General features: G+C 44.5%; 1 protein-coding gene across 7 annotated transcripts; it reads right to left on the bottom strand.

The window, feature by feature from the left end:
* Positions 1-1,024: 1,024 nt before the first annotated feature.
* On the bottom strand, positions 1,025-27,404 carry MAPKAPK5 (MAPK activated protein kinase 5). Of its 7 annotated transcripts, none has more exons than XR_012838170.1 (15): positions 26,786-27,404; positions 22,319-22,392; positions 20,944-21,019; positions 19,663-19,760; positions 18,038-18,146; positions 15,302-15,391; positions 14,576-14,671; positions 13,239-13,319; positions 9,281-9,468; positions 6,838-6,958; positions 6,383-6,513; positions 5,609-5,730; positions 5,155-5,259; positions 4,048-4,522; positions 1,025-2,153 (listed from the first exon to the last, which is right to left on the bottom strand). XR_012838170.1 is itself a non-coding variant. In XM_075769872.1 (14 exons), exons 1-14 carry the CDS (start codon positions 26,819-26,821, stop codon positions 4,428-4,430), a joined length of 1,422 nt encoding a protein of 473 aa, XP_075625987.1. In that variant the 5' UTR covers positions 26,822-27,404; the 3' UTR covers positions 1,025-4,427. The 7 variants fall into 7 exon arrangements, 4 of the variants coding, with proteins under 4 accessions (XP_075625987.1, XP_075625988.1, XP_075625990.1 ...); XR_012838168.1 differs by having other exon boundaries at positions 1,025-2,401; XR_012838167.1 differs by having other exon boundaries at positions 1,025-3,562.
* Between the last annotated feature and the right edge of the window lie 340 nt (positions 27,405-27,744).

The following is a 27,744-nucleotide window of genomic DNA, read 5'->3' on the forward strand; positions in this document are numbered from 1 at the left end:
ACTTGCAGCTGGTTTGGCTGCATTAAATACTCCCAGGATGCTTGGAAAGTGTTGTCTCACTTCCCTTCCCGATGCTACGGCTGCTCTGACAGTCACTCCCTATCCAACGCACTGTGAACTCCTCAAAGGTACCGAGCGGCTGGATGTTAACACTTACAAAGGGGGCCTGGCACACACGGGCACCCACGGCTGTCCCGCTGCCTCTTTTCCCTGCCATTTCGTTCCGAAATGCTCCTGTGACAAGGGTCTATCTGGTTAACGCCAACAAGCCCATCAAACCACGCTTGAGGATAATGAAACTATTTCCAGAGCCAGGAAGCGTGCAAGTGCCGTGCTCGACGGCACTAGTCTGCGTTCAGGAGGGCTGACCGCCACAGAGGCGAGGAGAAGCGCTCCAGCCTGAACAAAGGCTGTCCTGGTTCTCATCCACCCGTGCCTCCCAGGTTGCCAGTCGTGCCACAAGTCCCTGCAGTGCTCCTGCTTCAGCCACCTTCAGCAAAGCGCAGCACCCTGCAAAGATCGGCATCCTAAAGAAACTGGTTCCCAGCTCCTGCCCCAAAGAACACGTTTGGAAACGGAGGAACTGTTCTGCCAGGGGAAATTGCACCAAACACAGAACAACTCGTCCCTCCCTTCCCTGACTGCCCAAAGTTGTGGCTACAAGAAAACTCCTACAGACCCTGGGGTTAACGGGTAGCCTGGGCATGTACTGCTGCCATCTAATGGAATTGCAATGCTTAAAAGAAATTATTTCAGGTTACAGTGCCAGGCAGAGCACACCCTTTTCTAGGGCTTTATCCAGCCTATCCTGTCAGTCGTTCTTTCATCTCAAAGCCTCACGGCACTCCTGCAAAATCGAAAGCAAAGTGCTTATTCCCCTTTGTAAGGCAGGCGGGACGGCGGGACAGGTCTGGGGGTGGCAGGAGAAGCGAAGCGGGGTGCTGTTCCCTCCAGCCACAGCTCTCCTTCCCTCCTCCCTTCTCTACTACGGGCACTTGGGAACCAAGCAAAAGCAGCCAGTAACTTTTAAGTTTAGTAAAATCATTTATATACACGGATGCGTAATATTTACAATATAATACTGATCCAAAATAAACTAACATATTACAGATAACACTGAAAAGGAGACATGAAAACATTTTAATACAGAGAAGTTAAACGTGACATATGAGGACAGACTCAGATTTCCCAAAGAAAAACCTGAAGTAATGACAGCAAAACTTTGACATGTTGCTATTTCCAATCGGAAACTCTTTCGCCTAGTCAAATTCTTCTACCTTTTTCATACATATATAGCTTAAAATAATCAAGTCACAGGAGAAGTCAGATATACATAAAATTTTGAAAAGGTCAAATGATTTCAGAGATTTTTCTCTTAAATAAAATTCTAAAAAAAAACCCTACAGAGCTTTCTCATATCCTTTTAGTGTTTGTACAAAGAATGTCTTCTTTGATCCCACACAACCCTTCCATCTCAAGATATTTACAATATTCACAGTCTGCTACAAAGAATCAGTAGATTTATTACCAAGTAAAACCTTGTATAATCAAGACAAGGCATCTTGCATTTATGACAACTGAAAAATAAAAAACAAAGGAGAAAGTAAAAAAACTACTTTAAAATATGTAAATGAATCCATTAAAGAGTATTTAATTTTGAAATCTAGCACATAACTTTTTAAAGAGTAAAATAATCAACTTTCTCATAGCAATAAAACCATTTGACCTTGAATCTTCAAATTGTGTTTTCTTAATCTGTCCCTCCCCACCTCTGTTTTAGATCAGGCCATTCTTATTTATCACACACAATAAAATCTATAGTAAATCCATAAAAAATCCTTAGTCACAAAAGCCCTTAAGAAATTTGACTTCCCTCCAGACACCCAAACACTTCACGGCCAGTCACCGATGTCCCCACCTCAGCAACAGCTTGAAACGAGCACGACGAGAGGAGGGACCCTCTAACGCAGAGTCAGATCCCACCTTCTCTCCTTATTTCTGACCTGCCTTGGGTGTTGCTCTCACACCCCAAGGTGCTCCCCGCTACACCCAACGCACACCGGTACTGCAGAAACAGGCTGGAGCCATTTCCTAGCGACCATTACACAACGGCATACGAGCCTCGCTACTGTCACCTTCAACACCGGAGCAATCTGCCGGAGAAAAATAAAAATAGGTCCCAGCGCGTGACACCCCGCGTTGCTCACAGGGCGCTCGGATCGATCAGGCTGTGGTGTGGCAGTAGTCTCTGCGGACTGCACCGGGTGTTGACCATGAGAGTAGCTACAATCTGATCTGTTTTTTTCTGCTATCAAGTTCTGGTGCCCAAGAAACCGGCCGAGTATTTTCCTCCTTGGGGGGCAGAGTTGCCAAGTGCTTTTGTGGGGAATTTTTTGCATTCCTGTTCAAAGAAAGATGATCTCCTTGTTTATTTCTCTATTTGCTACACTTAAAAGTTTCATTACAGTGAGATTTCTCAGAAAAAAACATGGATTTCAAGTTAAAAAGGAAATAATCCATTAAAGACTGTGTGGATGTTGACATGACCTAGAATTCTGGGCAAGGACAGAAACACATATAATAGGGCCTGCAAACTTGCCGATACTACCAAGAAATTACAAATACTCTTGTCTCTTGCTAAATCTCTACAGTTGTCATCGATAACGTGTCAGTGCACAAATATTCCATGTAGTGTCAGAGGTACAACTCCGGCTTACACAAAACCTCCCTGTTCCCATCAGAGAAAGTGATGGTTAAGTAGGGACTGCGGTTCTTACTCTGCAATAAATCAGGCATTGGAAAACCATCAACAGGATGAAAAGAAAGCTGACAAGGTGCTGACGAAGAATGCGAAATGAAGTTATCTCCATGTAGAAAAACTAAGTCGCTGTTTACAAAATTTTATAGAAAGAGTCAGACACTGCTTTGCCATCCAAGCTAAAGGTTACAAGGAAGTCTGGTATAGAAAAAAGACAAGAAAGAACAAGGCTGGACTGCTGTAAGAGTAAATTGGGAGATTCATGGCTCAGGTTTGTAAATGTAAACCCAAAATTAATGAGCTATGAAATATAACAATAATGTTCAAGAGTCATTGCTAATAGCCCTGAATTGGCACTTCAGTCTGCAGACCAAACTCATTCAACGTCTGCACAGGTTTAGTACCAAAATATCTCTATAAAAAGCCTTCGACCAGTCTCAAAAGAAAGAAAAGCATCAGAAGGTAGAAAACTAGAAATATGTACAGATTCTTTTCATTTGTTTCTTTAATTAAAATTAAAAAAACAAAACAAAACAAAGCAGCTTTTGGAGCCAATGTTCCAGACTAGTGTAAGAATCTGCCCTGGGCAGCCTCACGGTCCAGGCAGCGTAAGGACGTGTGTCAAGGAGCAGCCCTGCATCTGTCCCCAGGAGGAGCTCGAAGGCATCAAAGCGATGGGGAGCTTGGACTGAAGGGTGACACAAGAGAAGGATCACCGGTGGATTCACACAGCAGCTCTACGACCCTTGCCAGGATGAGCTCTTCCAAACAAGAGGACAAGTCTGAAACCAGGTGTTGGATTTTCTAGAAAGGAAAGAATGGAGTACCTGGGTGGAACACACACAGCTGCTGATCTGGGGCCGAAGCAAATGAACCCCACACTTACTGTTGTCCGTAGAAGATCCCACCGTGAAAATAAAAATAATAATTAGAACATTGCTCAACAGCAGAACAGAAGAATATGATAAAAAGAGGAGCCTTATGCTGAATGGCCAATTCAGCCTTTAAAAAAGTCTGAGAAAGATGGGGAAGAAGAAAGAAAGAGGGCTAAGCCTTAAAGAAGGTCCAAGGAAGAAGAAATTAAAAAAAAAAAAAAGAGGGCTGCCAATGAGAACTGAAACATACAGCAAGGATACGGACTCAGGTGCCCTTGGCAAGGCCAAGCGTGGCTCTCGGGTCATCTAGCGAAACAGAAGGCTATTTAGTCGCCTCTACATAAAGCCTCAGAATTTAGGTGCAAAGGGTAGCTATGAAGTTTGTGTTTCACAGCACTTGCTTCAAGTACTTACTGAGCAGGGTGTTGAGAAACTGTGGCTGTCTTGTTCACATACATAGTCATTGCAGCTGGCTGTATGTATAGCAGATGGAAGGCAGCTTCTGCAACTGGTTATTAAGAAAAAGAATGGTCTTTAACAATATAATTTGCCCCGTCTGGGGGACTCATGATCAACAGTACATAAGTGATCATATATACCTCAAGGAACTGAGTTTTAAAAAAATATTACAGTACCAATGATTTTTTTTTTTTTGTATCTACAACTATACAGCATTTTCAAGCAGTATGGAAATTTAATGAAATAATTATGATTTATTAATTTACATAAAAATACTTTTTACAGTTAAAGAATAAATCTTAAATGGTAAAAAAAATAAGATTAAGAAGCTCCAGCTATTGAGAGTCATGGGAGTTTGTCTGCTCTTCGATAACTTGCTTTACTATTTCTGCCAGTTTTAGTCGATCCACTTTATCTGTGAATCCTCTGCCTGGAAAAAAAAAAAAAAAGAGAGAGAAGAAGGGGTAGTCAGCTGGTGCTGGGCACAGGGAGGAAAGCAATCACAGCTGGAGTCATACACTGAGCAAAAGGCATGGCCAAGCCCTTATGAACCTGGCTGATGTCCCTGGTCCCCTTATATTCAGCAGCAGCTGCTCCTGGGGGCCACCACCTCTGCCACCCTGTTCTGTCAAGGAGCCAGCCAAACAGCCTCAAGGCAGCTGGCCTAGTTTAATTCTGTTCCCCAACAAACTCAGCAGAAGAGATGATGTGCTGACATAGACGAGGGCAGCAGGCTCCGGCGGAAAGAGGGTAATAAACAGCTGGAAGGAAACCAGCTCAGAACAGCTAAAGCTGTTTCTGAAGTGCTGATCCATCTGTGCTGTTACGTTCCTACGTGACTTGGCACCTTGGAAAACTCTACCCTGAACCTCAAATAGAAATTTTAAAGCAGAACTTTCAACCTTGTTTCTAGAACATCCATGCTGGCAGATGGGCTAAAACCTAAATCAGTCTGACACAAAGTCAAGAAATTTGGTTTTATTCCCATATAAGAAGGTCACTGCTTCCCCTCTTTCACCCAGCACTAGCACCATTTTCCATGGAAGAGAACGAGTTCCTCACCATTCCAGCTGAAGCTCTGAAGAGTGTCTCGCAGCAACTTACACTCTCGATTATACTTCCACGCCTCCTGCATCACTTCATTCAGCTTCTCATCTTCGTTCTCTCCTATTTAGAGCAAAGATAAACAGGAGGTCTGTCATTCTGCCTCGCAGCAACATTCACAGCTTCAGTAAACAGTACGTGCGGTTATTCCTCCTCTCCTCACACAAACGAGGAAATTGGTTTGAAAGCAGACACTCTTGTTTGAAAGGTTTTTTAACAGCTCCGCACGTCGCTGTTGACACTAATTTTAGGTGTGCACCAAAATTACAGTCCACAGACAATGCTTTCCACTTGAGACTGACTAGGACAACAGGAGTTTTGTTTATCCGTCCTCACTACTGACACAGACCGATGACAGTAAAAAGTCAGTGTCTTGCACGTTTAGGAATGTAACTTTCTTAAAAGTGGCAACCTTTACCAGCCTGCGGTAGAATGCACTGAGCAATCACATCTCTCAGCTTTTCCAGAGCCACGTTGGAGTCATTACTTCCATTCTCAGGGTCGTGGATATAAACACCATCCTTTGGCTTAGTGCTGCAAAAGAACAAGGAGGAAACAATTACAATTTGAACGCAACTCAAGCCCGTTACGCGTTGCATAACTGCACCAGTATAACACGCTCTTTCACTCTCTGGAAAGCTGGGACTGGGAGCTACATTCAGCATTACTTATAACAATGTTCTGCATTATGAGACCACTTTAAAAATAAAAAAGCCAGTAACAAAACAAAACTATTCCTTTAAATTAATTCCAGTAAGGGTAATCCTAAAATGCATTATCCTATTTTTCAGGTAGGTAACTCCAACAAAGAGAGAGAGAGATTACCTGACTTTTTCAGTAAATAAACATAAGGATCAGAAAAAAATATTGGAATTTTCTCCCAGTTTGCCCTCCCTGACTCAACATGTGACCCATCTTCCCATAACAGCCCTGTTCCCCTGCCTATGTCATACAACAACACTACCCAATCTCCTTCCTGCCCTCACTGGCATATCCTGGAAGGCTCAACATATTATTCAAGTACTACTTGACTCCAACTACCCACTTCAGCGTGAAAAGTGTCAGCTGAATCAGAAATTCAGGAGCACGGTTACAATTGCATGAACCTGTGACATGCTTAAAGCCATTCTCCCGGCATCACGGCTGCCTACGCTTTCGTCCTTCAGAAACAGCTTTTGAGAGTTACCCCAGTAATTTCCTTTTGCGCAGGATTGGGTTGTTGACGGAGTGAAGGGGTTTGAGACTGACTTTGAGGTCTTGGATTCTCATGTTCGCGAGTTGTTCTGCGTGAGCCTGTTGTATTCCTGCAACCATTGCCTGGAATGAAAAGAGTTGCGCTTAATGTTTTAATCAGCTTCTTTGTGAATTAAAGAACAATATATGGACAATGTAAGCCACAGACAAAAAAAAAAAAGCACCAAAATCCTGTAATCCTGTTTATTTCAGAGATGCACAACTAAAAATCAGGTTTGCATTATGCAAGACACGATTAGAACTACAGTCATGACTGTGGGACAATATATCCCAACCTCACAGAGGCCGAATAGGACAAAGGATCATCTCTACCATGTGAAATAAAACACTCAAACCATCCAAGCACTATCCAGCAACGTTCTTGATGAACTAAAATGTTGTTTAGACCTTGTCCATCATCAGCTGGGCAGAGGGTAGGATGTTATCAAGTGCCTCGGTGGAATTGAGCCAGGGATGGTCCAGCACACCTTCAATGGTCAGCCGTTCCTCAGGTTTGACCTTCAGCAGCCTGGAAGAGGAATCAATCAGTCCATAAAGGGGTCTTTGTTGGTTTACAATGGGATCAGAGCTCTTAGCAATCCCTAAGCATTAGAGGGACCAAAAAAGAAACTCCTTCTAACAACTAAAACGCTAAGCTGACCCAAAAGCAGTCTGACTTTCTATCAGCCCCACTGACTCTTGCTGCAGTGATATTTTAACGCTATCACAGCTCACTCAGTTATATTCAGCAACTCAGCACAAAGAAAGGTGCTGAAGGCCATTTTAGTAATACTCGTGTTCTGCCGAACTCTACGTTCACATCCTCCCAGCTAGGAAATTAGCTTCCAGATGAAATGGAAACGATCCAGACCAACAGTCTCTGGAAACGCACATCTAGACCTCATCCACATAATAGTCTATACTCATACCAAGGACTTCTGGGCATGGTGAAGTAAGACAAAGTCTCAAAGTTGGAAACCTGTTTGCTGAATAAATTGCTTTCACCACGACAGCATCTTAGCTCTTCTTCCCCTGCAAAAGCCTCAAGTGATGGATGCTTTGGCAGGCTACAGCACCTCAAAATAAGAGAGAACCTTATTCTGAGATCTCCGAGAACTCCATGGTATTACATTTTACTGGAATGAAACCCTGGAAAGAGATTTTGCAGATAAACTCATGTGCTCATGATAATCTCAACTGATTAATAAAAAAAGTAAAATTTCACACAGAGTGTCGACAAGTTATCTCAAAAGTAAAAATTAGAAACAGAATGGCTTGATGAGTCTGTCACACTTTCTCAGACAATACTCTAAATCAGCTTCGTGGCTGCAAAGCAGAATTGTTTAATGGACTGAGAAAGCGGAAATAACTTTTACAAAATGTCAGCAGTACCACAGGCTAGCTCATGAATTTTACTTGCAAGGCCAAGCTGCCAAACTGGTCGTAAGTTCAGTTTTGATACAAGACCCAAGATGCATGCATTCCTTTTCCGTAGGTTTTCAAAGCCCGAACCTATTATCAAGCATGCCAGCTCGTAAAGCTTGAGATCAGAAATCAGCTCAGCATGCTTGAAAGGAAGCAACTGCTTGAATGCAAGCTCTGACCTCCAGAAGCCAGACTCCATGTGAATAGCAGTCTACATAAATAAAACGTAAACTTATCCAGAATTTATATATAAAGTCTAAATGTGTTCCTGCACTATAAACACAGGTTCAGGCTCACTGGCTGGAAAAGACAAGCAGGAAAGGGAGTCCTGATAACCTTAGTGAGAGAATTAAGTGAACTGAATTCAAGTAACAACATTCTGTGAGCTGAGTTTCATCGCCGTTTTAAAAGACAATGAAACCTTTTGACTGTGGAGCTTCTGAGTGAGGCTAAAGAGTTGACCTTGGTATAAACGGACATTTCACCGCAACATAATCTGCAGTTTATTTGGTGAAATGTTGTGGGCTCTCCTGCGCTGCTATGAACAGGTCCCGGCACCCTTTCCAAACAGTATGAAGTCCTTGGAGATTTTACAGTATGTCAGAAGAGACAGCGACATTTTAAAATTGTTTAATGGATTGCTTTTTTTCTAACTATGTTGTTTTTATTCTTCAAGTTTCTCTGGTGATACAAGCAAAGGCAGTAAGTCTTTCACACATTTAAAAAAAACAGTGAGGTCAAGACCTAATCAGTGCCACATTCTTGCTTTCAAACAGGACCACGGGAGCACAGTCTGAACCATCTGCAATTGAGAGACGGGCATTGCATGAAAAACACTTTCCATTAGCATTTAGAATAAAATATCAATCCAAAACCTTATCTCATATCTCTGACACCTTCTGACAGATCTTAATCTCCATTTCCACGCCTCTCTCTTGACTCCTTTCGGACTGTGTATTATGTGCACAGGGTTTCAAGGGACAGATCTACCAGATCCTACTACACCACCTAAATGCCCCCTGATTTTAACAGGGGTTTCAACATTATCATAGGAGATACGTGCCTAGAGAGCACCTGCAGATGTGGCAGCCAGTTGTCAATACTGCTCTGAAGCAAGGCAGCGTACCCATTCCCCTTAAAGACTAAACACACAATGCACTCTAGCAACTTCAGAGATGGGAGACATCAAAAATTGAACACAACAGTTGGGGGAGGGGGGGGGGGGGGGGAAGAGAGAGGGAAAGAAAAATATTTACCAGACTTCATTTGTGTGGAATACAACAGAAAATTTTTTGCTGTATGTGCTGCAGACAATTCCCCCCGCCTTTGGAAAAATAAGCCCTTTGTGATAATGCACTTTCAAGTGATTTTTCCAATTTCTTAATATAAGCAAAGAGCAATACAACATTTTCCTCAACTGACTCACTTTCGCACAATGTCTTTCGCCATTTCTGAGATCTGGCTCCACTCTTCCTCTGGAAATTCAAAACTTCCTGTCATGATCTTTTTCCGCATGTCCTTTGGAATTGTCCGACTATGGTGTTTGGAGTAAAACGGAGGGTATCCACACAGCATCACGTAAATAATGACACCCAGGGACCACAAGTCACAGCTCTGAAAGCAAGGAAACGATCACTTTGGGGCGCAATTTGCAGCAAGCAGTGGTGTAGCTATGTTAAAAGTTCTATGTGATTCCTAAGAAAACAGAAACACAGCTCAGCTCCTCGTAAAGGTCCATCTGAGGACCTTCGTGGATAAATACGTAAGCACAAGATAACTCCATGCTGCCAAGCTAAACTACTTCCACTACCCAAAAGTAGCTTGTTTACAGAAAGCGCTTCTGTAACTCTGTGCTACGCAATGGTAAAGCACACGGAAACAGCCACCGCGTCAGAGGTGCGAGCAAGCTGTGCATTTATTACATCTCTCAGCATACTTGAACCCTAACCTCTCAATATCAGAACATAAAACAGAATACAGTGGGATTTTTTTTTTTAGGATGTCAGACTAAATAAAGAAACACCATCAAACAAAACAAGCTAGCAGAAATACTTAATCAGAGATATCTAACGAAAAACACACGTCCTGAAAGCCAGGGAGATGAAGCAGCTTCAGAAAGCCAGGAGCGGTATTTCACGGCTGCTTACGCTGAGCTCCCTCCTGCCCTCCCACCCCAGCCTGCAGCTCCCTCCCTGCCCTTGCACTAGTCTTACTGCTGAAGTGATACAGAACAAGTTCATCCAGGGAGCAGATTCAGCCAAAAACCAGCTCGGTAAAGGAGCTGAAGGCCAGATCTATTCCCCATTTGGATCACTGCGTGTTCGCATAACATAGACACTACTCAGGAAGAAGGGAAGAGGACCATAACAGCCTAGACTTCAGTTTAAGCTTCTGTGGGACCATATCCTTAAGGATGCAGCTCCGTTATCACTTGGTTATGGCACGGTGCAGGCTAGGGCTGGTAGGACCTGCTCCGATCCTGGCCATCCATTCCCAATGCTTCTTTTGTGTCAACGCTACCATTCGTAAAGCTAATAATTTATTTTCCCTGGCTTGGTTTCCAGCCATATCAGTCCTCCAGGGGACTCCCAAAGGTTTATGCCAGCACAAGGATGGACAGGAACACACAGCCAAGTGTAAGCAGCAGCCTGAACTCCAGCCAGGTTCAGGTGACTGTTGAAAGACATGCAAGGGCAGGTTTGGGGAACTGGGGAGGTTCTGCGATCAGTTTAGACAGACAGAAGTCAGCACGGCTGCCAGCTGAAGCAACCTCAGCACCACCCTGTCTGCCCCAGGCTGTACATTCTACCACATACTCTGGGACAGCACTGGCATTCATGATGCTGCATGGACAAACTCCAAGAGAGAATCCTCGACCCCAATAACTGGTTTTTGACTGGATCAACATTGACCCAGGAAGGGGCCCCTCAAGGGTGAGACTGTTTCCTGCTGGAAGGAATACACTTAGATCAGCTCACACTCATCATTAAATCATACCCTTGGCTTTTGGCTTCTACAAAAGACGTGGATGTTGGTAACACAAGAAATGCCAAGGATTTACCCCACATATGTATGCTTTTCAGCAAGCTGTTTAAGCCAATCTCGGATTGTTCTACAAGTCTAAATTCCTATTTAGGTACCTAAATTCTCATCATTTTTCCAGTGACCGGAGAGAATTTCTAATGAAATCAAGGCGATTTTAGGCATGTAAGTAGGAAACAGGTCTCTCAATTCTTTGTGGATATGGTTCCCAGATTCTGCTTCTCAAGAGTCAATCCCATGTCCAGCCATGACATACACACTTATAGTTGACCCAATACACACACAGCTTAATAAAAATACTCAAGGAATCAAAAATGTGGGGTTTTTTCCTCCAATTTCAATCTGTGGGATAGAGCTGCTGATCACAAAGGTGAATCACAGGCATTTCCACTCAGGCTCCAAAGTGCTGGGGAAGGACAGTATACCTGGGAGTTTATCACAGTCTATTTTGGGGAACTAGGCATATGCCAGATGCTGCTTTTGGCAAGGTAAGGATCAGGCTGCTTCTTCCAGCAGCCTTTCCAGCTAGTGTCACCATGACTGAAAGCAGTTCAGAGCGACCAGTTCTTTAAATGAAACACAAAAACACAATCGCTGTATCACACTGTAAATCCCAGAAGATCAAGACAGCTGAACCTTGTCAGTATATGAGTTAACTCCAGTTGGTATCTGTTTTCAAGGTTCTTCTGTTCTGCACAAGGCCCATATTTTGCGTCCGTTGCCGCGGCCAGGGCTCTTTGCTTCATGAAAAGAACAAACCAGCTGTCAAACAGTTACCAACATGAACAACTGCTGAGCATGAGCAACCACTTCTAGGTGTCTCTGGAACTCCATCTACCCTCTTGCAACAAAAGAGAGGGAAGTCTCACGGACAGGGCTGGTATTGGAGAGTAAATCTGCTTCAATCCACAGAAGTGGAGTTCTTGAGCCTTGCGAGACTTTCAAAATTTATACGAAACAACTTTTCCTGTGACTGGAGTTCATACAAGAGAAGGCAGAAGAAAGGCACTTGAGAACTCTTTTTATAAGCGTCTGGCTTCAATCATCAAGCTGTTTCTCCAAAGTGGCGAAAGAGATAATCACAACCCTGATGAAGGCAGATTCACGATCACAAAACCCATGCAGACAAATTCAGTGAAAGTTATCTCTGCTCATCTTTGCTTTAGCTCTCTCAGGCTACTAAAATATAACACTACATATCAAACTACCTCCTCTAGCATGTGGTGGGTTAAACAACCATCCCTGAAGCTGGAATCAGTGTAGATACTTAGCATTGCAATCAGAAACCAGCTAACTTTAATTAAAATTGACACTCTGAAAGAAAAACACTCAGTGGTTCAAACACTGCTAAGCCGGCAGGAGACAGCGATGCTGACGTAGAGGAAAATGTTTCGGAATGACCAAAAAGGAGTACAACCTTTCAGCACACTTTGTGTTGACGCTTTGCAAGACTCCAACAGCAGTTGTTATTGCCCATGGCCTATTGCTACAGAAAACACAATACACTGTCGGTCATTTTGCAGAAGATCCCCGATACAGCCAGGGTACCACCACAGCTGCTTGAACAAGCCTAAAAAGTGCTTCGCACCTCCGAAAACTCTGGGCGACAGCAGAAGAGAGGATTCCTTTGAACCAGCCTCTTGTGGAGGCGAAAGAACTTCCCACATGGTCACGCTCTCTACTCTCTCCAAAATCTTTTATTTAGTGCTCCTTTAATAACGTTTGTAGATTTTTCCTCTAATTAGAGGATCATTAATTAGGCTTGGGCCGAGTGTGCATTTCCTTATTTGCTCCATCAGAAAGAACGCAGAGCCAGCAGCACCTTTTAGCGCATCACTTCTAAACTGAGAAAGACAGCTACCTGCACAGATCGTGATCATCTGATTTGCCAGTTTGACTGAATGAAAACTGCTCTGAACATAGTACGTTTAAGGGGAGAAATACCATCGTATACCCGGTCATGCTGTCACAGCTTTTAGAAAAGCTGAAAGAACCCCACTTTTGAGAAACACAGCCCCAAAGACAGTACTCCCTTACAGCTGAAAATACACATGTACGCAAAGTAGCAAGCAACGTGACATTTCCCTACTGCTTCCTGTAGATCCTGCTTTTTACTTGGTGTGAGATATCTGACTACTGGTTAGATATATTCCTGTCACAGAGATCAGAATGACTTTATTGCTTCTGGTCATAAGTGTGTAATTTCAAGGCAATAAAGTTTATTGCCTTAGGTGATAAACTGTGTCTATAGACTACTTCTACAGCAGATATATCAGGGGGTGGGGAGGGGGGAAGACACTGTGCTTTAAAGATATTGACTTGTGGACTGTTTCGTAGCTTACCTTGTTATAAGTGTAAGGTGTTGGAGAGGTGGGGATAATACCAGATTTTTCTTTCTGATGCCGTCTTTGTGCCTCCAATACCTGTCACCATGAGAGGAGGGGAAAAAAAAAAAAAAAAGAAAAAAAAGAAAAACACGTCTCACTTAGGGACACCACAAACAGCAATGCCTGTGCCAAAGAAGCCTGATGTTTTTCCATTAGGTGAACTTATTCCAGCTACTGAAGACTCTGCCAAACTCAAACCGTTCTTCCTAAGGAAGGCTGGAACTTTCTACACGGGAAAATTTCAGGTAAAAATATTTTGCTGCTTTGGATGAAAATTCCAGTTTTGCCTGAATTAAAGCGATTGCTCACACCTCTCTTGTTCAAAAACTCTAACACGTCCGTGCTTTGGAACTAGAACTTAAAATGTGTTTGGAGGCTCCAGAGATGTCCCTTTTTGCCTCTCCCATGAACAAATCAAATCAAATTTGTCCCTCACTGATCAAATCCGTGTTTCTGTGTTTCTAAAAAACAACAAAAAAACCCCCACCTCGGTTTAAATATGCTCAGGAAAAGCTTTTCACAGGTTTGGCAGTTCAATTCTTTTAAAACCCTGCACATTGCCCTTCGCCAGCAGGCTCCAGCTGAGGAGGCATTTTCAGGGCATTGGACTGTGACATGGTATAAGCTCTGCAATTGCTCTTCCTCGTCATTGAAGGCTGCCGACATGCCCAGTACTGCAATTAAATGTCTTTCTGCAGTTTTCTTTTCATTTTCTTCAGGACTCCAACACAAAGCACAGAAGAGGAGCAGCGCTACAAAACCAGCCTGTCTGTAATTATAGATTATGTCTTAATGCATACTGACAAGGGGGGCAAGCCAAGGTGAACAGGTAACCCTCTGGCGCTGCCCTCTTTTTGAGCAATTGCCTTTACAGAACCTTTTTGTTTCAGCGTAGTCCTTTTTAATGTAATCTCACATGAGCCTGAGCTGGAAGGAAGATTGCAAAGCAGGGACTTTTCCAAAACAACCGCTTTAATACAGTTAAATGCCAATTGTCAAAATCCTAGAGCAGTCTCACCAGTGGGAGTTGGGCCTGGGAGAGTCAGGAGGCATCAGCAGTAAGTCAGTGCTAAGAGCCCAGTCTGGGAAATTTGCCTCACCATCCCCTGCTGTAATCAGTAGGTCCCTGTGGCACTCCATCTTGAAAGGTGGCTACTATACAATTACTCAAGATTCCTGCGCCCAGAAGCCCTTAACAGGGCAGCAAAGGCTTTTAAAGTGATGTGTTTATGGAGGCACAGGCAATAAAGATCATTATTCCCCTTTAGCCTAGAACTGTAATCGTTTGTTACCTGAGGTGCTACATAATACGGAGTGAACTGTGGTGTCATCAAGTCACCTTGGTCTACTTTGGCAAATCCAAAGTCACACAATTTAACAGGTGCATCCTAAAACAAAGAGGAGAGGTTTCATTACAAAATCTCATTGTATTCAGCTTTTCTAATACATCCTTCTCGCCTTGTACTCATCTTACCTTTGGCACACATACTCCTCTTTTTTATTCATACCCTTACCATTCCACAAAGCAGCTAAAAGGTCATAAAGTGATCTTTGAAACCATCTGGTTTTCTTTCCCTGGGTGCTCTGCGTCAAAAGCAGCCCCCCTCTCAGCTTTGGAAAGCACTAAGCACATTGTAGGGAGGTCACTGCACACGTAGAGTGGTTATGAGCAGGAGAAGAAAGAAGCAGGCGAGTGCCTGGATACATCAAAGCATCTATAATTCACGTTAGAACATCCTGACGACACTTAGGGAGAAAATGCAGCAGAGCAGATCTTCTCCTCAGCAAAGCAGGAGTCTACGTTGAGGTGGAGAACCTGACTCATATTTAACAGCACCAGCACGGACAGCCTGTACCCAACGCCGATTAGAGTATGGAAAAGCATGAAGCCAAAAAAAGTCATTAATTTTGCCACCAAAACATTACACTAATGTCATTTTACAACTATTCTGAAAATCACCATCGAGCCATTTTACAGAATTCAGCAGTAAACAAAGAGTACCAAGTCTTCGTCTTACCAGAGAGTTATCCTTGAAGAGGAGATTCTCAGGCTTGAGGTCTCTATGTGCAATGTTTAATGAGTGGCAATGCTGCAAAGCCAAAGCTATCTGAAAAAGGGCACAATAAATCAACTACAATTACAGAATTCCTCCTTTAGCCTGGACAGTTATATTAGCTTTAAAAAGGACATTGCCAACACAGCTTAGACCCCAATCATTTTCACTCCACTTGGGTACGATTCTGGGTTTAGAAAAGCCTGGCCATACTGCTCAGTAGTGCAGCAAAGCGATGATCAAGAAATGAAACCCACCAAGCTATTCAGTTTGCATTTCACTCAAAGCAAACAGAAAATAAAAGCTAAGTTGTACTGGGCTTCCCAACCATTTTGGTTTGACTAAATTGGGGCATTATTACCCATACCCCACACGCCCCCAGAAGTGAAACGGATCATGACAGTGTCCTTTCATATGCTGTGCCTACTGGGTCACTAAACTTGCTTGCACGCTCTCCAGCAGTTACACTCTGCTTAACACTCAACAGCGAGGTCTTGCTTCAATATTTCAGTGAATATTTTATTGCATTTGTTACTGACTTAAGAGTGAACATTCAGGCAGTTTTATTCCATAATTCTTGATGTTGCTACCTGCAATTTACTCACTTCATCTGGTATTACACAGAAATGCATTACTCGTTTCTTTCAAAGACAGCTTCTTACACCGCTGTGGTTTAGAAACCTGTACCCCAGTCATGAAAGCTCTACAGACTGTACATTTGAAAGTGCAATTCATTTTAAGAAAACCAAAGCATAAATACGTAAACAGCATTACTGAAACAAAAGGCGATGCCACACAACCCTTATTTGGGAATATTCCTATTGGCTTCTGTACGATCCTGCCCAAACACAGTACCCTGGGTGAAGCGCTGAGTCCTTAGGAGACTGCGAATTACTGTGACAAGAGAACTTCAGTGTTAACTTGGCTCAGAAACAAACACAAACACATTCCGAAATAAAATGAGGCAGCTTTGTGACAAGGTTTTAACTATTGCTGGGTACAAGGAACTAGTAAGACCCATAGTTCAAGCCAGTGATGAAGAACTGCTAGGTGAAAGATTAAGACTTTACAAATGAAATTTGAAAACAATGCTATAAACACTAAAGGAAAGGGTTACTTGGGACATGAATAACCCAAGCGTACACACAGTCAGAATTCAATTCAAAGTCTTGTCTTTTGGTATAGTTTCACAATACTTTCCCAACATGTTAATCCTAGAGACTGCCTGGCATTGTCAAAATCAAACGGCCCAAAGGACGTGAAAACAAACTGTCAAGAGTAATTCTGTACTTCCACCTAATTTCTTTCTTGGGTGAAGCCAAAAAGGTAACAGCACCATCACCGTTTCATTGGAATCAAGTCAAAGCACAAGACAGAAAAGTAAGATGAAATTATTTGGCCCTCTTTTTTGTCTCAGTACCAAACATTATCTCCCCAGCTTAGGGGGAAGCAAGCGATAAGGATATGGATATATTCATAAACTCATGACAATTTACATCAAATGCTGTAATATCTCATGTCATGTTTTCTTTCCTTCATTCACTGCAGTGATCGCTGGTGTGGGAGCAGGACACTTACTGCTTAGCGTCTCCAGCATAGCCTCTCACCTACAGTTCATAAATCTTTTGTTTGGAATGCCAATATAACATCTGCAAGAAGCAAACGAAGGCAACTCTGGCCCTCAGCTTCATGCCCCGGTGCCAATTCCCACGCAGAATTGCTCAGCCATTTCAACAGCAAGATCCTTCTGCCCTGTGGCTCCTTAACAGGAACCTGCTGGTCCCATGTTGTGGCTCCCTAGAAAGGCTATCGCAACATACAGTCACATTCTCTTTCTGCAACCTTCCCGTTAATCCAAGCTTCCTGACTGGGCACCACAAGTCATCCAACAGCTTGGAACTGAAAGGGAACAAGCTCACCCCAGAACTGACAGGAACTGACTCTGGGGATCCCATGGAGACCCTTCTGCTTCGTCATCCTGCCTGCTCTAGCAGGATATAAGCTAGTCACACCAGATGCACTGCTAAGCAACAAAGAGCCTGGTGGACACCAAAACCTCTAGTAATAAATACCAGGGAGACTATAATCCACAACATTCAAGAGAGAGCTGCCTAGAGAAATGGGGAAGGAAAAATTACATCAGAACAAATAGTACAGAAAACATGCACTATAGTGGTTATCTTCCACAAAATCAAATCCAGGACCCAGCTTGAAAACCACTGGCCTAGGACACACGTAAAGTTATTGTCTGCTACCCCATGTGAGAGGAATGCCAAGTCTGTGTCATGGCCAAGAGCGATTCTCAAACTGGAGCTGAGGAGCCACACGTGGTCTGGTGAGAGCCCGCAGACAGCTGGACGGAACACTTCTAGAACAACAGCGAGGGATACAGCAGGGAGATTGTGCAACAACAGAGCTCTCTCTGGTGAAGTGTTCTGCAGACCAGGTTAGGAAAACCATTGCTAAGCACAGCAGAGACACCAGGCTCCCAACCCAGAAGAACTAGCCCACACCTTCAAATTCTTTGCTTCTATTAAAACTTTGGCATTGTCAGGTTATAACAAAGCAGGCAATGATCATCGGATCAGAACTGAGGATTATTTTAGCTTCCTTTTTTCCCACCCCCCCCATCCCAAGAAATTGTTAAATACTTTCGCCTTTATCAGTCATGGATTTGCTTATACATGGGTGTTAACTTGCCTGCTTTGTTACTTGGCTTGCTTGCTTCTCAGTAAAGTGCCGGTGCTGGCTGATTCTGTGAAATAGCTCTCCCCCTTCCATCATCTCCATTACAATTAGGAGCCGAGCCCTGTTCAAAAGCATTTCATTTTGTTATATTAAGAATAATCAAAAAATAACAGAATTGCTAAGCTAATAACGCATACTTCATATCTACTGACGCGGGCCAAAAGAGAGACATATACTTGCTTCTTCTACAGTTGTTCTAGCTATTTTGGTTCCATAATTTTGCCTTTAAGCACGTAAGCTGCAGGATTTTCTGGCTCCCAGCACAAATTGACTCACTGATTGTCAGCCAGGAATCTACAGTTTGCTCTTCATGTTGGGCTCCCACATCCAGCTGGAACAAATACCATGGACATGTCTACATGGATGCACGCAGACAGATACATGCAAACTCCACCCACGCTTTCCACCAGCAAGCCAGTTTGGACCTGGAAGCCATTTCGACACGTCGATGTATAACTCGGCCCTCAAAGATTAATACAGCAGGTAGAATCTTGCATTAAACAGGCTAAACAGCTTCCAGGCTGGAGCTGGCTTGGAGCACAGCATACACCTGTCTGCACCCATCCCTGCAGACACACCGATCTGCCTAGGCGCTAAAGATGTTCATGGGAAACTTAGAAGCAGAAGGTTAAGGAATTATCTTTAACACTTTTGAGTCTGGATACTCTATTGTACCTCATTATTTTAATTTATGGTTTTATTGTCGTAATTGTGAAGGACAACAAAGAGGAAGCGTGAAGATCAGGACTGCTAGATCCTCAAGACACCTCAAGAAACTGTTAGATCACTCCAGAACTTCTAGTTCTTCTCGCCACACAGCAAAATCAGATATATCAGAGACTAAGGAAGGTCTCAGCTCTTTAATTCTCCCAGCTCTGAATTTTTTTCCAACTAATACCCAATTAGAAGACAACATTTTTATCCAAGTGATATTAACATATGAAAAATAGTAAGTCTGCTTCATGTTTTGCTGTGTTCATTTTATGTACAATGTATTGAGAGTTTACAGGGCAGAACCTAGTATTTTTAGAAACAATTATCTGTTCCTCTCTTTTTTTTTTTTTTTAAATGAAGACTGGCACTCAGTTTCCCAGTGGCTCACAGGCATCACCATCATCTAAAAGGATCTCACTTAGGATTCTAGGTAGCAACAAAAATTGCAGCTCCAATCCTGCTTTAACAGTGCTTTGAAAGCAGGAGGAGGCTCAAAGGTTACAAATGAATTCAAGCTACTAAAGCAGTATCAAAGCAGGACAGAAGCTAGAAGCTAATATACTCTCTCGGACAATGCAGGTATCGGACTGAATCAATGAAAAACCTAAGAAATGAAGATGTATTCAAAACCAGTAGTGAAGGACGCAAATTCATTTAAATATGCAAAGGTCTGGGCAGTGACAGGGGAAAAAACAAGCATTGCTTAGTCTGAAGAATAGATATCGTATCTGGAACACCTTATAAATATTCATTTTGGTCACACTGCAATTAAAAAAAAAAAAAACAAACAAACAAACTCCACTATACCTTGGCCTAAACATGGCAAGCAAGCTGTGGGAATGAATCACCCTATGTAATCTTACCTTGGGCTGGATTCATGTGGGAACTGCACACTGTTAGCATAAACTTCAATAATTTGAACAATATTTGGATGTGTTGCACACATCATGTGCAGACGTACCTTGAAGAGAAGGGAAGAAACGTTACTGTACATGTGACACGTACTTGACCAGTTCTGCTCCTCCCTCTGCCCCCAAGACTACGGCACACACGAGCCCGTGCGCTGCCAGGTGCGCTCAGCACCAGTCACACCCAATTTAAAATGATTCAAAAAACAAAAGTGGCTACAAGCGTTTGTATGAGTGACCAACAGCCATTACACTACTTGGACCAACTAGTACAAGAAGATCATACATTGCCAACCTATTTGTTACAGACCACAGAATCAAACCCAGCAGAGCTCCAGAAAAAGCCCAGTATTTTATTTCTTTGGGTTTTTTTAAATAAATTTAAAGCTTGAACTGGCTTTAAAATAGCAATAGAGATATGATTGAAACTGAAAATTCGTGAATAAAATTTGAAATTCCATAATCTGGCCCCTTCTATGGCCTCAAGGTCTAGCACTCCCAACACGTAAAACCTCACCTCCTGTTCTGACTTTCCAAAACAGAAACCTAAGGAATTTTCCCCCATTTAAAGCTACCTGGACTGCTAAATCAAGTCAAGGGGCTTGATTCTCTTTGGAAACAGATTATTTTTCCTCGGGAATTTTAAATGAGAATTTCCTCAGTAACAAGAAGTGGAAGTTGCCTAAACCTTGAGGACAATTAACGCTTCTTTCACTTTCATGACAACCTGAAATCGTTTTCAATAAACTGACAGTTTGATACCTTGGCACGCTCCTGCCAGCCACACAAAGTCACAAACAGTATCAGCGAGCTTATTTAGTTTCTGATACACAGATAAACCCATACCATTTAGAGTGGAACTTGAAGCATTCTTGGCAATTCTTAGAGCAGTGACATCCAAGAGCGAGATGGATTTTGGAAACAAAATCAGTTCTGAACTGTTCATGTTACACTACATGGGACATAGGGAGAACGCTAGCTCTAAAATGACACTCGCACATAGATACCTAACACCTACAGCAAACTCAGAGTTAGAAAGACCTTGTTCCACCCACCACCTCATCCTCTACTGAGCACAGCAAGGCTAGAGGATCAAACCCAAGGAATCTTGCATAGCAAGAGCTACAGAACACTTTTTTTTTTCACTATTTCTTTTTTAAACCATTGCAACAATTGACCAAAAGGGCAAGATTTTGCGGTGTGTCAGAAGGCAGACAGTATAAACAGGAACTGTACCTCATTTCTAGCTTTTGGACGATCAAGAAGAATTTTCAGTGCAAAGCGTTCTTGAGAGGATTTTTTCACGCAGACTCTGGTATTACAGCAATAAAATTATTCAGTCAGCAAGAATATTAAAGAGACACTTCAAGCAATCGATCTGTAGTTACGAGTTTGCTCTCCACGTGGGAATTAACAGGAATGCCCACAATTTGGAATATACAGGGCACCAGTCATCATGTCCCAGCTTGAAAGCCTCAGTTTTCAGCCTTCCACATCAAGCTAACATGTTATACAGAAGCGCCTAACACAAAGTTATATTTGCAGCAACGCAGAAAAAGCACTTCAGAACAAAGGGTAACTGCAGACACGCAGAAGGCACTTTAGGCATTCAGCCTGAAGAGATACTTTTGAAGAAAAAAACCCAAACCACGCAGTGGCAGCCTGAATATCTCCAATGGAGGGTGTAGTTTGCAATAAATAAAGTGTTTCTGAATGAAAATCCTCATTTTAGCAAGGCCACCAACTGCGTCGCACACATTTTTTTCCCCTCTCTTTCCCCCATTTAACATTAACAATTGATCTGCGTCAGAGGGAAGGGCCCACATATTAACAGGCAGCTAAACGAATAAAAACCAAAGGGATATTTTAATAAAGATCAGAGGCAACACAGCAACAGAAAATGAATGAGGAGAAACCAATTGCCTGGACAGGAAGATAAACGGTGGCAAAAGACAATCGCCCTGTCAAGCGCCCAGAAACGGAGAGGCGCCGACATTTGTTTTCCAGCGCTTGTACAAATTCCCACTCCCCAAAAGGGAGAGTTCTGGATGAAAAGGGAACGTATGTTTGCTTTACAGAAAGCATCCAGTTCCTGCAGGGGTTAGAAATTCACGATGGGCAAGCGTGGTATGAGATGCAGAGCTCGTGGCACTATCTGCTTTGGCCTCACATGATGATGTGAAAAAAAATAGCTGGTAAAAATAGCTATCGGGCACGCAGTGCTGATGCCCCAAGTGATGATACCGTAGACGGGAGCAGCGACCTTTGCACCGCACTGACACCAGTATCAAAAGGACAAAGGTGTTTCGGCAGAATTTTCTGCCGCCACCGTTTTACAATCGATTCTTCCAGAATCGGAAAACGGCAGCGAGACGAGGCAAGGCAGAGAGGCAAGGAGACTTTTTACTTCAAGCATACCCCATAAAAGACAATACTTGGCTTACACATCAGCTACGACCCACATGGAGTAGAGACACTTATTTGTTTATGAAGAGAGTCTTCCACATATCACAGCGCTCTGCTGTTAGCACATTGAAAATACATACTCACTTCTCCACAGCTAACGAAACAGGCTGAGATTACACACAAATTCGCAGGTGTATTGTCTTACCTAACAGGACCACTGATCCCAGCTCCCAGCTTCTGAGTCCAGTTAATGTTGTACTCCTCTAAAATGGAGGTTTCCTATTCAACAAGGAGCAGGGGGAGGGGAAAGAGAGTTAAAAAAAAAGATAAAATAATAATTTACTACATCACTTCCAAAAAAAACCAGCTCAGCAGACCTGATTTGCAAGATACCTGAGCAGAGAAAGAGCCTGCTTTGGAGTTTTGCTTCACCTAGGAAAATTAAACACAAATGCTCACCTAGTAATATATCTCAGTTTAAAATTATTTCCGTGCAGCTGAGGCTGCTCACTCCGGCATTTTGAAACAGGATTACTGAGAACAGTAAATGGGATCTTGCGCCTTTAATACAGAAAGCGTATCAAGGGCACTTTTCCCCCTCAACTCTTAAATCCTACTTCCTACCTATAAATGATCAATCACAATTGAACACAAAGGCCCGATTTCAGCATTATTATGCATTTTTTGGTCATGCAGTACAATGGAAAAATATTTTGCTGCTTTCTCAGGGTTTTCAGACATTTGGATTCATTATACTGTAAATTAAACTCCGCATGACTAGTTTTAGCTTGTCTGATAATGAACCAGGCTCATGTTTATAATCCTTTTGTCCAAATCCATATAAACAGGGTTTGGTTTTGTTAGGACACAGCTCGGGCACTATCACGCTTAAACATGTCACAAGGCGGGATGCAAACGTAGCTTCAGCGTGCAGCATTTTGATTAACGCCGCTGCCACGTGCTCTTACACAGATGGGAATCTAACAACAGAGCAGGGCTGAACGGCTGAAACGTTGTGTGCAAACTCAAGTCACTAATGAATACACACCATAAAATTCCGCCTTTGTTCTTTTATGGTTCAGGAACACCTTTCAAAAAGCCATGCTTTCCAATAAATTGCAAGAAAAGGAGCTGGTAACAATAGCTTAGTACCAGAGAAGCTTAAGCAAACAGGTAAAATACTTCCCAAATGCACTGAAAACAAGTGGAAGGGTCCACTGCTTGCAAAGCAACTAAAGTCTCATCAGCTTTGCTGCTTCCATGAATTTCCATTCAAAGCCCGGAGCATTTCAGGATTCACTTGTGCTACAAACTACGAGAAAACGGACAACACTCGTGCTCTCAACTGAGGTATTGAAAACAGCAGTCCCTAACGTGGGATCGTGGATGAACACTACTGCCAGGCTGGAGCCAGACCTCAAACCACACAGATCAAAAACAAACCAAGAGAAAGCTGATATTTAAGACAAGATTTGAAGGGATTAGAGAGGGAAAAAGACAGATGTGAAAGGAAAAATTGCCTTTTAACACAGTCTATAGCAGGTATCATGAATGCTGATCGTGAATGACTACCATGAAAGGTGTAAAGGAAAAAGTTAACTTTAAGTTTTAACTGGAGATTTTATGAAGAGTTTTAAAAGAAAGGGGAAGAAGAGCATAGTGAATCGCACATGGTTTGTTGCTTTCAAATAGAAGCACAAGACACTGTCTTTATCAATTTAACATAAATTTCACCTGTGAAAAGCCTGTTAGGGAAAAGCTAATTTAATTTGCCTGATATTCAGATACAGAGAATTGAAGGCATCACAGGTGGAATGAAAACACAATTTTAGAAGAGCATTAATGAGCAGAGAAGGAGTTTCTCTGAACTGGGGAGCACCTCCTCAGCACAGGCCTTCAAGATCACGCTTAGTGTTCCAGTTGTGAAGTCAAACCACTAAAATGGAGAAGCAAACGCCAAAGTGCTCTGGACCAACAGCGTGATTAAGCGGTAACAATTTTTCGCTATTTTTTGCAGTGCTTTGAAGTCTGCTGCTCCTGTTCCAAATCCGAAGAAGGACCTGCCTGCCCCAAAACTTACCTAACCCTTTCATCTACACAGGCTGGTCTGAAAAGATTCAAATCTTGGACTTGGATTCAAATCTTCCTTCAAAAGCAGCTTTACAACTTAGAAGTAAAAATGAATAATCTAGTCATGAAGAAACACTATTCACTGTTTATTTCCTACTGATAGGAAATACCGTATTTGAGAACTCTGATGTCCATCAATGTACAGAATTGCTTACATCTCCTAGTTCATAAACAGGAGCTCCAAATCTAGCACTGAGAATACGCAGCTGCAAATCAACATGAGTTCATAACATTCAAACAGCGTGAAATATTTAAAACGTACAGATATAAAACTGCCCGCTGCAAACATCAACATCTATTTCAACTGGTAAGCCTAAATGCCTCGCCTCTTCATTTAGCTTAAATTACTGTGGATGCAGGCAGCAGAGGGTACGGTACCCTGTTCGTAGCTCCACATCTGGAGAACAACGTGCCTTACAGTAGCACTGCTGCACAGCACTGAACTCGTAGACGGGCTGACAGGTCAGCTGGAACTAATCTGCTGCGGCTGGGAACAGAGGAGGCAGAAGGGCGTCGGAGAGAGCGCTTCCAAAAAAATCTGCAGCGGTGCAATTTCTTACAGTAAACTTTTGTGCTCCCACTGTTAAAGGAACTTTAAACTTCTGATCACTCCTTACGCTAATTTCCAGTAGGCAAAGGGAATAAACTAATTTGAAGTGTATTCAATTACAAAAAAAAGTTTCACACAAACTTTAAGAGTTGAGCTCTCTCTCATTGCACGATTCCCTTTCAGCAAGCTCAGGGTACCTAAAACAATGGTTCGAGCACCCTCCCATGCAGAGTCAGCAGTCTGGGACGCTAACAGCCTGCAAAGGGAGGATTCTGAGATTTCTCCGAGCTCGATCTCCAGCAAGCTGCTTTCAGACAGGGTTAGGCATACCTTGGGATTGCTCGGGGAAAGCTCAGGCACCTCTCCGTTTCCCTGAACACCGATGGGAAAAGGTTTGAAATAAGGTGCTTTAAGAATAATGCATATTCACTACAATTAAAAGTATACAGACTGCTGCTTGGACAAACTCCACGTATTCAACAAGCGAAATGCCGACAAGCAGCGTAACTCCACCTCTGCTGCTCCAACACGCAGCCGTTCAACTTCGGCCGGTTTGCCTTAAACAGCGATCGCTATCTTGAATCACAGACCTTAAACCTGCAGGTGCAGGTGAAAACCAATCAAACTTGAACAATAACCAAGTATTTGAGAAGCAGAGAAATCAGCATAGAAGTACTAAATCATGTTTTAGATCCAGACAATGCCTCTAACCCAAAAGATTTGCCCAGAATCTATTCTCGGTCAGAACCCCTCCAAACTGAGAGGGGCAGGAGGCAGATTCAGGACTGTCCCTACGCTTACACAACTGCATCAGCCTTTTTGTTTTGTTTTTAACTCCCCAGAGCTCTGATGTAAACATTTATACCTTCACATGACATACCACAGAAATACTTGAAAAACCTTCTTTCTGAAAGCCTTCCGGACAGCTACTTCACCCGCACTGTGCCAAGACCGGTAAAGAAGCAGGAAGAGACAACGTACAATTTCGATACTTGATCTCATAGTTTAATTACAATCTGGTTGCCTGAACACGGTGCTTCAGCATCCTTCTACTTCGGGCTTTTTTAATTCAAAAGGCAAGACCCACATATTTTAAACCAACCCAGATTTCAACACCACAGAACAGTGTTGCTACTTCGCTTGTGTTGATTTTTGCCCCCAGTGATCTTTGTAAAGACAAATCCCACCGTGGGAGATAGCAGGGCTAAGGAAAGGTGACAAATGCCAACATACAAGGTCTTTATAGCCAGATCCTTCTGGAATTCCTTCATCTTATTAAAACAAGCATTTATGAAGTCATACAGAATCCGTGACAGCAAACGTTTTGCACAAGGTAAAGAGCCTGCAGAGAGTCTTTAAAGCATTGTTTTATCTCAAAAGGGTTTCCCCAACTTCTTCAGGAAATCCGCTCAGCCAGGTCACAGAAGGATTCACCGGGAAGCGCTAAGCTCACACACTGATTTTCACTGTAAAAAAAGAAATCCTGAATCTGTTCGGCTCCTCTACCACCACTCCAAACACAAACATCCCACACGCCAGATTTGTTTTCATGACAGCATCCGAACAGGAACTCGGAGACGGACTGAGGTGACAACGTTGCCTCTGCAGCCGGGGACTGCTGTGAGGCAGGGACCCCAGCTCCCGGCCGCCCCGAGCAGCCCCGGTTCTGCTCCCCAGGGTCTCAGCGTCTCAACACCGATCCTCCCAGGCCGGATCCCGTGGAAGCCGCCTGCCTACCGCTCCTATTTCCCTGCCCGGTGTCTGGCGCTCCACACCGGAGCGGGGCGGGTGATGAGCCCCAGGGCAGCCGGGCCCCGGCGGGGGAGCAGCGAGGAGCGGAGCCGCAGCCGTAAGACAAGGGGGGACCGGGACCCGCCGGGCCCCAGGCCCCCCCCCCCCCCCCCCGCCGGGCTGCCCACCTCCCTTCGCAAGGCAGGGGACGAGCGGGGGCCGGTGGCGGGGAGACCCCGAGGGCCGCTGCCTCCTGCCTACCTTGATCATCTTGTCCATCTCGTGATCCTCCGACATCCTCCCGCGGGGCCACGGGTGGCTGGCGGGGGCAGGAGCCGCCGGCCCGGCCCCAGCGAGGGACAGCGGGGCTGCGGGGGCCGAGGGCCGGCGCGGCACAACGCAGGGAGGGAGGCGGCGAGAGAGACCGGGGGCGGCGACGGGGCCGGGCCGGGGGCGCTGGGCCGCGCTAAGCAACGGGCAGCCCCGGAGGAGCCTTTGTGCCACCGCCGCACCGCTTCATCCCCGGCCGGGAGGGCCGGAGGGGGCCGGGAGGCCGCGCGGATGCGGGGGGAGCGCCGCGGGGAGGGCGCGGGCGGGCCCAGAGCCGCCGCTCAGCCCGGGAGACGCCGCCGCCGAGGCGCCGCCGCCGCCCGCGCCGCCCGGGAGCCAGGCATTGCCGGCACCCTGAGCCGGGCACACCCGCCGGGCGGCGCGCCCCGCTGCGGCGCTACCGCCCCCGCCGCGACCCGCGGGGGAGACCGACCCGCACCCCCCGCCTCCTCTCCGCTCCCACCGGGGAATTTTAGGAGCCTCCGCCACTGCGGTGGTGCAGTTTACAGGCGGCCGCCTCCACCTCTAAATGCGCGACATCACCGTCAAAGCCCCCGCGGGGCCTTCCAGCCATCCGGCGCCTTCTAATGACGTAACGATGGGGGACAGACCGCCCATCAGAGGGGCGGAGCGAAGCCGCGCGCTCCGGCTCCGCCCCGCGGGCGACAGGCCCCGCCCCCGGCAGAGAGTCGCGGGAGGGGACGGGGCGAAACCTCGCGAGATCTCGAGGCGCGAACGGCCGCCCGTCGTCCTGAGGGGATAACGGCCGCGTCCTGCTGCTGAGGGGCGGGGTAGGGCCGGGCGGGGCCGCGGAACGGGCCGGGGGCCGCCTGCAGCCTTGTACCCGCCGCTCGGGAAGGGGAGCGGCTCCCCCTCACAGCACACCTGCC

This window comes from Balearica regulorum, chromosome 17, assembly GCF_011004875.1.
Source record: "Balearica regulorum gibbericeps isolate bBalReg1 chromosome 17, bBalReg1.pri, whole genome shotgun sequence".
In the NCBI taxonomy this organism is placed as follows: domain Eukaryota; kingdom Metazoa; phylum Chordata; class Aves; order Gruiformes; family Gruidae; genus Balearica; species Balearica regulorum.